The 16,951-nt window shown below is 46.3% G+C and overlaps 1 protein-coding gene across 6 annotated transcripts in view; it reads right to left on the bottom strand.

Annotated features, from left to right (window-relative positions):
* The window catches only part of myo9b (myosin IXB), a 103,105-nt gene that overhangs the window by 54,664 nt on the left and 31,490 nt on the right, over positions 1 to 16,951 (bottom strand). For all 6 annotated transcript variants that reach the window (XM_069927828.1, XM_069927825.1, XM_069927824.1 and 3 more), the window contains one exon: positions 13,155 to 14,058. In XM_069927828.1, coding sequence (XP_069783929.1) covers positions 13,155 to 13,991 — 837 coding nt within the window. In that variant the 5' untranslated portion in view covers positions 13,992 to 14,058. The remainder of the gene's footprint in view (positions 1 to 13,154; positions 14,059 to 16,951) is intronic.

Below are 16,951 nucleotides of genomic sequence, written 5' to 3'. Positions count from 1 at the left end.
CTATAAAAAGACATCCTATCCTGAATTGAAAAAGATATCCTTTCCGTGGTCAAACAGGATTTCATCTCCAAATGCCACCTATCTAAAGTTAATATATTTCTGTCTTTCCAAGTAAGTGCTATACATTTCTTGGCCACAGCTAAAGCTAAATAGATAAAGGAAATCTGATAATCCTTTAAACCTAAATCAATTAGTGATTGCATATTCCCTAATAAAAATATATCAGGATCTAATACAAGACAGATATTATATAAACTATTAAATATAGATTGAATACCCTTCCAAAACTGTTGCAATCGATCACAAAGCCAGACAGTGTGCAAAAAAAGTATTAGCCGTCTGGTCACAACGAAAACAGCAATCTGACTTACTAAGGCCAAACTTTTTTAGTTTCTCCAGTGTTAAATATAACTGATGTATAAAATTATAATTAATCATCGCTAATCTAGCATTAATCAATTTCCAAATACTATTCTGGCAAATTTCCATCCAGGCTTCTTCAGCTATTGTAAAACCTAAATCTTTTCCCCATTTCAACTTATCTTTATCCCAATCTTTTTTACTTTCAGTTTCTTGTAAAATACAATACAAATCAGATATATATCCCTTTTTTGGTATTGAAAGTACATATTCCTCAAAATTAGAATCAGGCAGTGAGATCATATGACGACCACATATCTACCCCCTGATGAGTTTTGAACAGTGCGAGGAAACCGGAGCCCCCAGGAAAAACCCCCATGCAAACATGGGGAGACGTACAAACTCCTCACTGACATCACAGAATTCAAATCCTGGTCCCGATTCCTGGCACTATAAAGGCATTGCACTAACCGCTACGCCAATTGTGCAGCCCGTTCTCTCTACGTAGCAGCCTGAACAAGGCCCAGTGTTCTCCAGGAGGCCAGAAACCCAGTTGGAGAACTTGATGGCCAGGTGCAATGTGTCCCACCCCTCTATGACAACCAACTTAGGTGAAGCTTGGCCTGGCGGTTTAGCTTGCTTCAATATTCACCTGGAATGCCATGTTGCACTTGCCTAGATTCAAGCTCTCATTCCTGCTTCAGCTGAAAACTTTTGGGCCATTTTCCAACACATTTCCTCAGGGGACAGTCTCCCTGCCTCCCTATGGCCATTCACAAACCCACACTAGATTGACCTGAAGCAACTCCCGCAGAAATTCACTAAAAGACACAGTCACCCTCCTGCTCTTTGCTGAGTCTTAAAATGGCTCTAGCAAGTGTAAAGGCTTCCCAGTTACAGTGCAGGCTACAGGGAATGCAATCCTGCTGCTCTCCACATTCCCATTCAAGCAAATCCTGGAACAAGCTTGACAGGCTTCAGAAATACAAAAACTCATTCAAGGAACTGATCAATGTGTTCTCTGAGAAGCTGGCAGTTTCTTGAAATGGTGAGATCATCAGTTCAAAATCAAACCCCAGCTCCAACATCCTCAACACAATTAAATGCTTGGAAGCAACCTGGTCATATCACCAAGCAAGCCTTGGAACAGTGGTGGAAGTGAGGAGTTTGAGGAGATTTGGTAGGTCACCAAAAACTTCCACAGGTGTGCTGTGAAGAGCATTCTGGATGCTTGCATCACTGTCCAGTATGGAGATACCAATACTCAGGTCAAGAAAAAAAATATTCCAGAGGGTTGTTAACTTGACCTGTGACATCACGGGCACCAGACTTCACTCCATCGAGAACATCTACAAGAAGCGGTGTCTTAAGAAAGCAGCCTCTATCCTCAAGGACCCCCACCACCCAGGCCATGCCCACTTCACTCTGCTACCATTGGAGAAAAGGTACAGGACCCCGAAGACGAGCACTCAGCAGCACAAGGACAGCTTCTTCCTCTCTGCCATCAGATTCCTGAATGGACAATGAACCAAAGACAAAAACACTGTCTTTTTTTCTTTTTCTTGCACTATTTTTATTTATTTTGAATTGCAATTTATGCATTGTAATGTTGCTGCAAACAACAAATTTCGTGACGTGTTCGTGACCATAAATTCCGATTCTGAATATAGGGAGTTCAAATCTCTAGTTCTGCCCCTGGGAAATTTGAATTCAGTTAATTAAACAAGGCTCCCTTGTGATAGCCAGGAAACTACCAACTTGCTGTTAAAAATCTATCTGATTTGCTAATCTTCTTCAGGGAAGGAAATCTGCACTCCTTATCTGGAGCTGCTGTATGTAACTGTAGAGAATGGTGTGACAAGGGCAGTTTGAGGTGGGGACTATAAGGTGGAACAGAGGCAATTACTAGATCATGAGACATTGTGGTCACAAAAATGCTCCAGACCAGGTCAAGGCAGCATTGACTACCCTATCAGACCTTTAGATTTTTTCAACAGACCCACAGCTTCATCTTTCATAGATTTGGTGAAATATACATGTCCGTACTGCACCATGTGGCCAGGGCAAAGATTTCTTGAATGGGAGCAGTGCAGGACCAGGATTGTGTTGGTGGCTACAGGACACAGAGCAAACTCATCACTGACCCAGGACATGGAATTAACCTCAAAAGAGTGAACTTAAGAAATAGAAGCAGTAGTCGGCCATCTGGCCCGTCGAGCCTGCTCTGCCATTCATTGAGATCTTGGCTCATCTCCACCTACCTGCCTTTTCCCCATGTCCTTTAATTTCCCTACTATGCAAAAATCTATCCAACCTTGTCTTAGACACGTTTACTGAGCAGCAAATTCCACAGATTCACCACCCTCTGCGAAAAGCAGTTCCTCCTCGTCTCCGTCCTAAATCTACTACCCTGAATCTTGAGGCTATGTCCCCTAGTTCTAATCTCCCCCACCAATGGAAATAACCTGCATCCTTCTTATTTATGCCTTTCTTAATCTTCTACAAGATCCCCTCTCATTCTTCTAAATTCCAGCGAGTACAGTCCCCGATGACTTAATTTCTCCTCATAGGCCAACTCCTTCATCTCTAGAATCAACCTGGTGAACCTCTTCTGCACTGCCTCCAAAGCCAGTACATTCTTCCTCAAGTAAGGAGGCCAGAATCGTCCAGACGTGGCCTCCCCAGCATAACCTCCCTGCTCCTAAACTCATTCCCACTCGCAATGAAGGCCAATGTACCATTTGCCTTTTTGACAGCCTGCTGCACCTGCAAACCAACTTTTTGCAATTCATTCTCAAGCGCTCCCAATTGCTCAGCACGGGAGCATCAGGTTTACTGTCAGAGTACATACATGACATCACATGCAACCCTGAGATTCCTTTTTCCTGCGGGTGCCGCAGAATTACCACTAATTGATAGTGCAAAATAATAACTGTACACAGTGTAAACTTGTAAACAAATTAAAGATCTGTTAACAGGTAACGAATGTAAACTGACTGTGCAAAAAGGGAGAGCAAAGAAAAATCATTAAAATGCAAAGTGAGAGTCCTTAAATGAGTCCCTGATTGAGTTTATTGTTGATGGTGGAGGGGGAGCAGCTGTTCCTGAACCTGGTGGTACAAGTTTTGTGACACCTATACCTTTTTCCTGATGGTAGCAACGAGAACAGAGCGTGTGCTGGGTGGTGTGATTGCTGCTGTTCTCCAATGGCAGCGTTGCCTGTAGAGGTTCTCGATAGTGGGGAGGGTTTTGCCCGCGAGTCCTGGGCTGCGCTCACTACCTTTTGGAGGGCTTTATTCTCAGGGGTATTGGTGTTCCCATACCAGACCGTGATGCAGCCAGTCAGCACACTTTCTACCACACCACTGTAGAAATTTGCCAGGGTTTCTGGTGTTATACCAAACCCTGCAAACTCTTGAGGAAGTCGAGGCTGCAATCGCTTGGCATTTAAATAATAATCTGAAACTTGAGAGTTTAGAATTAACATTCCATCCTTCATACAACAAGTTCACTTCTCTTTCTGGGTTCTAGCTTACTTCTCGTCTCCCGCCTCCTCCACAGCTGGAGCCAGCAGTCCAGGTGGTGGGAACAGTACAGCACCCATTGCAAACACAGGAGACCATAAGATGCAGCAGCAGGATCAGTGAGGCCTGGGCAGGTCAACAGATGCCTGCGCACACTCACTTCACACTGCCTCCTGCACACACCAGGATCTCTCCAGCTCATTATCCTCTCAGACCATTCCAAGAAGATCATTTCAACAGTTTAAAAATGGATGCAAAAAAGGAGTAGGAAGGAAATATTGAATGTCAGAGAGCAGATGTGAGAGAAAGGAAAAGAGAACAAGAGAAGGCAAGGGAGAGAAAGAGAGAACAGATTAGGAATCTCTAGCTGAGTAAGTTTGTGCCTGCTCTTTCACAGACTCTGTAATCAGTCCCACTCCCTTGCTAAAGTTTCCCTTCAATTATTCCATCAAATTTTTTCTGCAAGTTCCTGTTGAATCTGCTTCCATGGCCCTTTCAAGCTCCAGATCAACGCTTGCTATAAAAAGAAATGTCATTATACGATAGAGACATGTTGGGGAGAAGAGAGAGAGAGTGCACAATCAGTGCTCAGTCTGACATTCAGTCATTCACTGAATGAATCACTTTTAAAGACCAGGAATGAGGGCATAATGAGCAAGTTTCCACCATGACACCGAGACAAGTTAGTTTGCCTATCTTTACAACTTGGTAGTTGTGGGAGAACCTTTGGGCCAGAACTCCAGAAGACACCCCCACTCTCATTAGTAGAAGAAGCTTTATGTTTACTTAAACACACAACATGTACCGTCTTTTCTCTACCCCTTCCTCACACTCCTTCATTCTATCCTGGACGCTATCCCCTCTATCCAGCCCCAACAATGTCTTCCACCCTGTCCTGGTGCCCTGACCCTCTTTCCCAACACCTTTACCCTGTTCGGCACACAACCCCCTGGATTTACTTCTATCCTGTACTGGATGCAATCTCCGACAACTCAGTCACAGCACGGCACAGTCCCTTTAGCCCGACTCATCCATACTTGCTCCTCCGATTTGCCTGAAAATTTTAGATTGCTTCCACTGTATTCTGGGCTCAGTCTCTTTTTCCTCTACGGCTCCACCATGTCTCAAATCTTACCCATCGTGCACCCCACACCCTCTACCGCATGCCCTCCAATTGATTCCACCCTCTTCAAGTTCCTTTGTGTCCTTCACTTTTCGTGGACTCTCGAGCTAGTCCTCTTTAACCCAAGTTGAAGGAGGGGGTCTGCAGTTGACTCGAGGCCAGGAACCCACATAGGCTGTGGGCTGCTGGCGACTGCGATCGAGGGACTCCCACTACGCTGCGAACTGCTGGAGGCTGGCTGAAGGGGTACCAGGTGTCGGAACTGGGATGCGAGAGGATGCTAAGGGTGCTGAAGGCTTCCTGACCCTTGTCAGAGGTTGGGACCTGGAGCTCGGCTGCTGATGGTTTGGACTGGACTCTGTGTGGCTGCAGGGCTGAGGAAACACCAGAGGCGAATCCACAGACACTCGGTGACTCTTGAGGGTAGACTCTCTTTTGCTTCTCTTTCTCCGACTGTAAGAGACTCTAATGCAGTTTCTGCCGATGGCGAATCTGTCTGCCTTATGGCAGATGAAAACAAATTCCATGTAATATTGCCCTGACAATAAATTGAATCTTGAATCTTATCTTGTGTGAAATGCCACCCACTGGGTACCATCCAGAATATGTCCCTCTCCCTCAGCCTCATAGCAACTCCCTGTCCCACCGTCGCTCTAAACCCTCAAGTCCAGGAAACACTCAGTGACAGGGAACTCAGCTGGAGGTAATCACATGATCAGGCCCAAACACTCAAAGGCCAATGCCCGGACTTTTGCAGACTGAACAAACCTCATCCTACCTCCCTGTGATGGAAGCTGCACTGCGTCTCACATCGTCAGATCACTTTTAAATTTAGATGCTTTGTAAATCAATCTGCACCCTTTGTAATAACAGACCAGCACAAAATAAATACCAAGTAAAATAAGATCCCCATATGAATTAAATTATAGACTGCAATACAGAGGCAAATCCGCAAAACCCCTGCCAACGTCCTTGTTTAAAATCCTGAATTCACCACAGGCTCCCAAATATGGGAAAAGCCCTCAAAAGGCAACATGCAGCCAGCACCCCTCCCCCCCCAACCCTATTAGTCAGCACAGGAAATTGAGACACTTTGAAAGGAGCAGCAAGTTAGAAGGGTTTGCGTGTTTTTGCTTCCTCAGTCTTGATTACACATCTTTAAAAACCACCCCGTCTCTAATTATCCTTCCATCAAACTCAACTGCAGATTTAATTCCTGTCCCTGGAGAGGTCCACACTGAACCAACAGAGCTAACGTCCATTAATCCTTCAAGCTTCAGTGAGATTCCTTCTGAAGGCAACACAGGCAGGAAAGATCTTCCGAGATAGTGATTCGTATTTGCTCACCCTCCCCACCTCTAATCCCCCTAGTGATCACCTCTCCAATTATGCACAGAATGGGGAGATGATTTAAACCTGCTTTCAATGAGGAAGGAGTTGAAGGAAGAATAAACACCGGTCACAACTTCTGACACTCTCACTCAGCTCAGGACTGGCTCCTTTCCACTTTCTGCGAAATGACGTATTGGGAGTTATTTCGGTCTCCAAAACTTCCTCCCTAGAATATGCTGTCCCAGAGAGGTCGGATCAAGAGTCTGAGCTCTGAATTCTCAGCTCACTCTGACATCAGCCATTAATCTGAAGGAGCTAATGTATCTTAGATTCTGAACTTTAAATGAATGGGAGGGGAGGTAGGGAGGGTGGGATGGGGAGGTAGGGAGGGTGGGATGGGAAGAGGGAGGGGGGGGAGAAAATGACACTGTATATATTTGAAAAGGAAAATGTATGTATCTTGATCAATGTGGTTTATAGTGTGAAAAATAAAAAATTTAAAAAAACAAAAATCTGAAGGAGCAAGACCTCAGCTTCAATTATGCAGCTTAATAATATATTTCAGTAACTGGGAGGGAGGGCAGGGCTTGGGCCTGAGAAAAGAGTGAAGAGACAGTCATACAGGTAAGGAGAGACAGGTTCGAGTAGAGGCAAAGGGGAAGAGAAAGGACTCGCACTTCCACAAGTCCTTTGCAGCCAATCAACCTTTTGAACTGCTGTGACTAATGTAAAGCAGCAGATAATCTGCAATTTGTCTCTGTAGCTCATTTACATAAAGCCAGAGCCCACAAGATTTAGCAATAGGCCATTGTGCCCCTTTCGGGACTGTTCAGCTGTATAATAGGAACGTGGCCAAACCAGTATTCCCTCAAGTTCACTCTCCCCTGTGCAGGCACTGATTAAAAACTTGGCTCAGGGTTAACGTTCACAATAAGCACATCCTGCAGCAAGGATGTAGCGTCCTCACCTCCATCAGTCAAGCACACCTCCTTCCCCCATAGTCCATTGATTCCCTCTGGTTCCATCTCTCCCATGAGAAGATTCTCTCAGCATTGACCCCCTAAGAACCCTTACATTTTGTTGAGATCGCCACTCATTCTTCTCAACTCCACTGAACAGTATCACATCCCATTTAATTTTTTTTAAAAATCCTTCCCCTTACGATAATTTTACAAAGGAGAAATTCATAAAATTTCCCTGAAATGCCTCCAACGAGTAGGGGGGGGGGGGAGGGAACCAAAACTTTTCTTGCTGTTCTCGCAGAGATCTCACCCGTTGCAGTAAGACTTCTCTCTTTTATACTCCTGAACAACAGTGAGTGACCAGACTTGATTTTAAAAATGGCAGCGCTGCTAGGGGAGTGGGGAGAGGAGGCACACGCTTCCCGTGGAGTCTGTATAAATCGGCTCTGTATAAATTTTAACTGGCCCGTAAAAGGAGCCGACGGTGGTTTTATTTTAAAATCCCGCTACCGCGGGGATCTGGGCCCAAGATGGCGGCGCATGTGATCAGCCACGGCCATGTGGGAGTTGCAGACTGCGGGGAAGCAGATGACTAGGGCAGGGCACCAGAAAACGGGAAGACCGTCCCACGTTGGAGAAGGGGAAGCAGGGGAGATGACCCACAGGACGGTGACCACAGCGGCGGGCCAGTGTGGGGCTCTGAGGCTGAAGAACACAGGCGGCGACTGTTGGCGACTTGAGGCGAGGACCCCACACAGGCTGTGGGTTGCTGTGACTGCTGGAGACTGGCTCGACTGTCCAAAGGGGGTGCCAGATACCGGAACCAAGGTGCGAGAGGGTGCCGAGGGTATTGGAGCTCGGGTTTGGACCAGAGGTGCAGGGGTAAATTTTTAGGTGCCAGAGAGCGTTTCCGAAGTGCCCTGGTGAGCTCCGGCAGCACTGCACCCCTGATTTGGTGTAGGTGTAGAGGCTGCGGGAGCGCTGGAGGCAAATCCACGGACCCTCAGCGACTTTTGCTTCTTTTTCTCTGACTGTAAGGGGTGCTGGGCAATTTCTGCCTACAGCAGACTAAAGGAACTTTCACGTAATATCATATTTTCTGTTTTATTACGTGACAATAAAAGAATCTTGAATCTTGAAATCGACTTCAGTGACTGCTTGATCTGTTTATGTCCCAATCACTCTGTCATTGTGGGATCTTGTTGTGCATTTTGGTGCTCTGTTTCAAAAGCACCTCAGGAATCCAATTTATTGAATTGCAAATGTTTCTTGCTTTTCACTCTATAAAATGAGGGTGGCCAAACTTGCCACTTGTTAAGATATACTTCAGATGCTTGGGAGCCACATCATGAAAAAAAATTACATACATGTTTTAACTTTTGCATACACTTTTTGCTACAAAAATTTCATACAAATATTTAGAAAATATATGTAGGTTAATAATGTTTATTTGTATATGGCATTTTTAAAGTTTCAATAATCACACACACATACATACCAAATGTTTATATTCCTAAGTCCACATCTGGGGCATTGGGAGCTCGGATGGGAGAGCGGCTGAGGGCGTTGGGAGCTCTGGTGGGTGGCCAGGGTGTAGGCGAGATTCCGCAGTCGGGGCGTCGGGAGCTCCGGCGGGCAGGCGGCCTGGATCACACTAACATTCGGCTAATTTCGCTGCCCGCAACTCAGCACACACACACGCCACAATCAGAGGAACGCAAGCTGCGCCCACGAAAACCACCCTCGTTGGCCTTACGATTCCTGCCTCGGCCAACATATTTTGCGAGCTGCACATCGCATGTCAAAGAGCCGCACGTAGCTGGCGAGCCGCAGTTTGGCCGCCCCTGCTATTTTATCATTAGGCCGAGGGCACTATCGCCGCCCATGAAATAACCGCCTGAGCATAATGGAGAAGCTTTGGTTGTAAATCACAACAAGCTCTGAGGAGCAGTGCAGGCAAGAGCAATCACAACAAAGGAGCAGACGCGTGTCACTCGGCAATGTTGGAGGAAGGGTCAGAGTGGACCGTGGGATGTGGCAGAAGAGAGTCTAACATTTTCTTCCCTCGTTGTTGGAATTAATGACAATACTCTGAGGCATAAATAAGTGCTGCAGACAGCATCAGTGCTTGGGAATGTGGTAGCATGGCAAAGTGCTCACAGCAGTTTCCTGCTCAACCATGCCCACGGGAATACCCAAGGCAGACAGCACAGTGCAAAATGATACCCCAAGGTCCTAAAGTCAGTCTGCTGTAATGGGAAACCAATACACTGAGGGAGAAAGGCTCAATCCTGACAGTCACAATAAAATCTCCACAGGCATAGGGTGGGGGGAGTGAGAGGGGGTAGAGAGAAAAAGAAAGGGGGGAGTGAGAAAGGGGAAGCAGGAAAGGGCAAGGGGGTGAGGGAGATTGAGGAGGAAGGAAAAAGGATGAGGAGTGGGAAAGGGCGAGGGGGTGTAGGGGTTTGAAGGGGAGGGGGAAAGAGTGATAGAGAGAGAGGGAAAAATGAAGGAGGGAGGAAGTGAGAGGGGGAAAGATTGAGGGGGAATGAGAGGGAGAGGGGGGAACGAGTGGGGGATTTACCCAGATTCTCCCACATCCCACAGTTATGGTGTTTGGGAGATCAAATGACCAGAAAGACCTCCAACATTGCAATGCTTGACAAGTATTAGGTGCTCTATAACGTGCACTCAGTTTGAAATGAATTATTAGATCAAAACGAGTTGTATGAAGTTTCTTACTGCAGGAGCACAGTCAGACAACCCGTCACTGGGCCCTTGGCAGAAGCAGAACAGGAAGGAAGTGTTTTTCTTCCTCTGAGTCGAGCAGGGAATGATGTGTGGTCGGTGAGTGAGTGCAGTGCAGTCCCCCATGACAGCAAACCACCAACCACATTTTCTCTATTCTGACTGTGTCAAGGAGGATCAGAGAGAGCTGAAAGTTTCCAGATTGAGCTGTCGCAACAAGCACAAGATCCAGTAATGGGGGCAGGGAGACCTCCTGCTACATTCTGAAGCCTCCAGGAATTCAATATGCATCTCTAGGATTCCACTGGTGAAACCCAGAGCAGGAAATCATCTCATCATGAGTGGCCCTTACTTTAAAAAAATACATTCCTTTCCCACCTCCTGCTAACCAGCTGCAAGAATCACGGTCACATCAATGAAGGCCAATTAACAGTCAAAAAAAATGTTCAATGTGGTCAAGAAGCACCCATTCACTTTGCAGCTGGCTAGATGTGTAGTGTTTGGGGGCAGGCTGGGACGCCAGTGGAACCAATGAAGAGAGGTGGTCCTGCAGAAATCTTTTATCTCAAATGTCCAACCACAGTTCCTTCAAACTCATTAGCTTTGGGGTGCGGGGGATGAAGTGGGTGGGAAGGGATAGGATACGGTGGGGGTTTAGGGACTGCTGGATGAAGGTGGGTGGAGGTGTGAGGGGGGAGGAAGATGGTCAATGGAGATCAGCAAGTAAGTGGGGCGGAAGTGTAGAGGGGGGAAATGGGACGTACAATGGAATTCAAATAGGAAACTCTAACAACCAGCAAAAAAAAAATCAAGGAAATAAACAAACAAACAAACTGCTTCAAATAAACGAGGCTGGGCAAATGGACCCCACGGGGGAGCTCTGAGACTTTGTTGGACATGTGCAGGTTTGCCCCGCTGAACTGGCAATCCCCCTTAACGTGCGCACATTCTTTGCTCTGTCGCCTCTTGCATGGAGGTGAGCCAGGTTGTCTGCACGAGGAAGGTGAGCCAAGGGCCTGACCGGGACATTTGAGTTGGAGCTGTAGGGATGGGGAAGATGGAAGCAATGTTGAGACTTCACTGGTAAGGGTTGGACTTTAGACACAGCGTATAAGACAACCCCAATTTTGAGGTGACATTTTTAAGTTTCGAGGATCATCCTATACTCTACCATATACAGTAGGTAAAAAATACACATGTTTAAAATTGGCAGGGGATAATTATGGCGGTGGCAGCACGAGCAAACGGGGACCGGATTTAAATATTATAGGTTACAGGAATTACCTGATTAAAGTGTACTTTACCTAATTAAAGACACAATAACAATAGTTTTTTTTCAAATTACTTTACATTTTGCATTGTTACTCTCTTTTAAACGGTATGTTCTGAATGCAGGTGCATTGGTTAGGCATGGGATCTCAGTCAAACGGAATGTTCGCATATCCGACGTCCGTGATCCCCACAGGTGCCGGTTAATGGGGAATTCTACTGTATATGGGTAAAAGAGGGGCTGGAATGAAGGAAGAGAACCTGAGAAAGGAGAGTAGAGCAGAATAAAGGGAGGGGTGGAGAAAGGGAGTGGAGAATTTGAGGTCAGTTGCCAAAATGAAAAAGATCCTCTTCTTACCGAACCTCCATTTTCTGACATTCGGCCAATTTACTATTCGTGCCAATACATGGACTAAAACTCTGCACCTTCTTATCTTATGACTTTTAAGTGGCACCTGGTTGAATCCCTTCTGGAAACCTAAATACATCGCACTTACTGGTTCTAAAGCAACATGCAAATGTGTTGGAGAAACTCAGCAGGTCACGCTGCATTGATGGGAAGGGAACCAATAGTTCAGGCCTGAGCATTTCATCAGGAATCAGGTTGAACAGGTAGATGCATGAATAAAAAGGTTGGGTTGATGGAGCACAGGCTACCAGGTAAAAGGTAGTTGAAGGGAAAGGAGCTGAGTGATAAGTGATGGGGGAGCGATCGAAGGAGCAGGGTAGGCCAAGGGGTTGACGAGTGGGAAGGGATGAGTGAGTGATTAAATCCCAGAGGGGGCAACCCCAGCAGCAATTGGAGAGGGGAGGGGAAGATGTGCCTGGCAGTGGGATCCCATTGTCGGTGGCAGAGATAGGTTGGATACGGAGGCTGGCAGGGTGAGGACAAGGGGAATCCTGTCCTTGTTGCATTTTGGGGCGGGGGGGAGGGGTGGTGAGGGAAGAGACCAGAGCAAGTGTGCGGGAAATAGTGGAGGTGTGAGTGAGGGCTAAATTAAGGGCAGGAAAGGGGAAACCATGCTTTCTGAAGGAGGAGGACATGTCAGAATGAAGGCCTCATTCTGGGAGTAGATGAGGTGGAGATGGAGGAATTGAGAAAAATAAATAGAATCCTCCCTGGGGACAGGGTGAGATGAGGTGTAGTTGAGGTAACTGTGGGAGTTAGTGGATTCATAGAAGATGTCTGTAAGTAGCTTGCCTCCCGTGATGGAGAGAGAGATCAAGAAAGGAGAGACTTTTGCCAGACATGGACCAATTTCTGAGGTGACTTTCATGCCTGGATGTCCCTGGGGAGGAGCTGGTGGTTGCTGGAGGCTTTCTCTGATGGACGGGTAGTTCAGGAGATTGTGTGCTACAGAGCGTGGGATCCTGGTTGGTGAGGCTAATATTTTAATTTATGCTTATTTTCTTGATATTGAAATAAGTCGTTCTAAAACAAAAAAAAATTTCTCATTATGTATCAAACATTTCCTGGAAAGGAATATAGTTAATATCCCTGTAATATATTGCATACAAGTTTTAAAAACTGACAATCTCGTTGTCAATAAACTCCAGAGGGTTAACTCAGCCTGTGACATTACAGGCACCAGACTTCACTCCATCGAGGACATCTACAATGAGTCGGCATCTTAAAAAAGCATCCTCTATCCTGAAGGACCCCCACCCCCCAGGATGCATGAATGACCTCCTTGCATGCTGGCTCAAACCCTGACAACCAGCCAAGTTTGTGCTGGGTTTTAGTCCAGCTTCCAGAGGCGATAGGTCAACTACTGATGACTTGTAAGTGCTTTAATACTGGGACTCAAGCCATGTTAAAGGATGTATCAATCTTACCTCTAGAACCGGTCCAGCACCCAGGATGGTTCTCTCAACTCCACTAGCATAGCCCTTCTGGCTGAGGGCGGTCAAGCAATGGATGAGGAAATTGGTGCTTTGCGTTTTTCCAGAGCCACTCTCCCCTGAGATCACGATGCACTGGTTCACCTGCTTTGTCAGCATGGTGTGATAGGCAACGTCAGCAATGGCAAAGATATGAGGCTCTAACTTTCCCAACTGGTGGTTCTCGTACATCTTCACGTATTTGGGGTTGTAAATTGGCAGAAACTTGAAGGGGTTGATAGCAATGAGGATGCTCCCAGCGTAGGTGTAAATCTTGTGCTTCAGGAAACGAGTCTTGAAGGTTTGGAGGATGGTCTCCTCGGTCAGGGTGGGCAGCTTGCACAGGTCATTGTACAGATGGGGTTCTGGTGGCAGGAAGCCACGCTCGACCAGACTATGCTTCTCCCGCTCCTTGGCCACGAGCTGCAGGTTGATATAACGGATTGTACCATCATTGTTCCTCTCCTGTAGGAGGAAGTAATATCCCTCACTCTGAGAATGTGTTTCCTGCGCCCTGCGGGGCCACAGCAGCACCCGCTGGACTGGTAGGTCATTGGCATCGAGGATCCACTCCTCGCCCCCGGACTCCTTCACCTCAGCCAACACATAGCACTTGGAGGTGTCGAGGTTCAGTTTGCCGGTCACCTCACGGATCACCTCGCCTGCCGTCACATCCTTGGTCGCTGGCAAACAGCAACACACCGAGTTCTCGGTGTAGAGGCTCGGGCAGATCTGAAGGGTGTAGACCTTGTCCTCCCGATTGTCTGAGCCATGTGTAACTTTAATACTCATGTTGCCTCAAGGGTCACAGGGTGGCCTCTCACCATTCCACACTTGCTCAGGGCACAACTCCATCAACCTGCATCATGGAGGGGGAGAGGGAGAGGGGGAAAGCAATAGGCAGAAAGAGGGAAGGGAGGAGAGTGCGAGGGAAAGAGAAAGAGAGAAAGGATTATTCAACATTACGTTGATGCATTTTGAGTTTGAGAGCAAATTAATTCATACTTTTTTCCCAGTAAAATGTATTTTGGTTTATCTCAATATTCAGAGGAGGCTCCAGTGTTCAAAGCACTGGTCCTCTAGACCAGGGGTTGCGAGTTCGTTCCTCGCTGGGGCCTCATTTCTGTGAGGGATGCTGGACAAAGTGGTGACTCTGCCTTCCTTACAGTAGACAAAGTTTTTTTAAAAATTGAAAATGAACCCCCCTCTTACCTTTCTCTTCCCTGTCTCCCCCCAACTCACTTTGCCTCACTCTATCACATCTCTCTCCCTCCTCCCCCCTCATTCCCATTCTTCCCCCTCCCCCACTCTCTGCCCTTGCTCTCTCCTCTCTCACTTCTTTCTCTCTCCCATTGTCCTCTACCCTCTCCCCCTCTCTCTCTCCCTCCTTCTCTCTTTACCCACTGTCTCTACCCCTCTCTCTTTCTCCCCCTTGCTCATCTGCCTCTCTCTCTTTCTCCCCCTCTCCAATGACTAGTGGAGTTCCACAGGGATCTGTTCTGCGACCCCTGCTCTTTGTGATTTTTATAAATAATTTGGATGAAGATGCAGAAGGATGGGTCAGTAAGTTTGCAGATGATACGAAGGTTGGAGGAATTGCGGATGGAGCTGAAGTCCTGTAGACAGGATGCACAGTTGGGCAGAAAAGTGACAGATGGATTTCAATCCGGATAAAGTGTGAGATGATGCATTTTGGAAGAACAAACCAGAAGGCTGAGTATAGGGTTAATGGTCAGTTGCTTCTTAATTGGCTGCGTGGGAGAAAACAGAGTATGGTATTGGATGAAGGCCTGTGACAAGTGGTGTGCCTCAAGGGTCCATGTTGAGACCATTGTTGTTTGTTGTCTATATCAATGATCTGGATGATAATGTGGTAAATTGGATCAGCAAGTTTGCTGATAACACAAAGATAGGAGGCGCTGTGAACAGTGAGGAAGATTCTTACAAGTAGACAAAGTTAAAGAATTTCATTTATGTTACATTCTAAATGTAGTATTATGCGACAATAATGGAACCTTTTTCTTTTACCTTTACCATTTTCCAGCCAAGGAGCTGAAATTGCTATTCATTACAGAAAGTCTGAAGGTGGTGTAGTAGCAAATACCATAACTGATATTGCAAACAGTCATCCAGGGTTGGGGTCTGCAAGAAGCAGCAGAAAATCCTCCCTCTCTCTGTCTGCCTTTCATCCTGGCTCTGGGTGGATCACCTCAGTGTTTTTTTTTGAGCGGTACCTTAGTCTGATGCCCAAGGTGTGGAGGAATTCTGATTTATTGTCCGAGAACATTCATGGCATCACATACAATCCTGAGATTCTTTTTCCTGCAGGTGAGGCAGAATTGCCACTTTAACCATATAACAATTACAGCACGGAAACAGGCCAATTTGGCCCTTCTAGCCCTTGCTGATCCAAGTACCCTCCTCTAATCCACTTACCAGCACTCTGCCCATATCCCTCCACCCCCCTCCATATACTTATCCAACTCTTTCTTAAATGACAAAACTGACCCTGCCTCCACCACCTTCCCCGGAAGCCCATTCCACACAGTAACCACTCTCTGAGTAAAGAAGTTCCCCCTCATGTTACTCCTAAACCTTTACTCGTCAACTCTCAACCCATGACTTCTTGTATCCATCTCTCCTACTCTCAAGGAAAAGCCTTTCCACATCAACTCTATCTATCCCTCTCATTATCTTAAACATCTCTATCAAATCCCATCTCAGCCTTCTACGTTCCAAGAAATAAAGACCTAATTTGCTCAATCTCTCCTTGTATTCCGGATGCTCAAACCCAGGCAACATTTTTGTAAATCTTCTCTGCACTCTCTCTATCTTGTTAATATCCTTCCTATAAATCAGTGACCAGAACTGCACACAGTACTCTAAATTTGGCCTCACCAATGCCTTGCAGTTTCATCATTACTTCCCAACTCCTATATTCTATGCACTGATTTATATAGGCAAGCATACTAAAGGCCTTCTTCACCACCCTATCCACATGCGCTCCTACCTTCAGGGAACAATGCACCGTTATTCCTAGATCTTTCTGCTCCACTGCATTCTTCAATGCCCTCCCATTTACCAAATATGTCTTGCTTGATTATTCCTTCCAAAATGGAGCACCTCACACTTATCAGTATTAAACTCCATCTGCCATCTTTCTGCCCACTCCTCTAAGCAGTTTAAATCCCTCTGCAATCTTTGAAAACCCTCTTCATCATCCAAAATTCCCCCTATTTTAGTATCATCTGCATATTTACTAATCCAATTTACCGCCCCATCCTCCATATCATTATATGACAACCAGCAACGGCCCCAATACCAAACCCTGAGGTACACCGCTTGTCACTGGCCTCCAACCTGACAAACTCTCTGGCACCTTCCTTCCAGCCATTTGACTATCTCCAAATTAATGCCCAAGGACTTAGCCTTCCTAACTAACCTCCCATGCGGAACCTTATCAAAGGCCTTACTGAAGTCCATAGAGACAACATCCACTGCTCTACCCTCATCAACATTCCTAGTCATCTCTTCAAAAAATTCAACAAGATTGGTCAAACATGACCTTCCACGCACAAATCTGTGTTGAGTGTCCCTGATCAGTCCCTGTCCCTCCATATACTTATATATATTATTTCTAAGAACGCTTTCCATCAATTTACCTACCACAGATGCCAAACTTACAGGCCGATAATTGCTAGGCTTGCTCCTCGAAACCTTTTTAAACAAAGGAACCACATGCGCAACACGGC

Source organism: Narcine bancroftii, chromosome 3 (assembly GCF_036971445.1).
Source record: "Narcine bancroftii isolate sNarBan1 chromosome 3, sNarBan1.hap1, whole genome shotgun sequence".
NCBI lineage: Eukaryota > Metazoa > Chordata > Chondrichthyes > Torpediniformes > Narcinidae > Narcine > Narcine bancroftii.
This window is presented reverse-complemented; position numbering and strand designations above follow the sequence as displayed.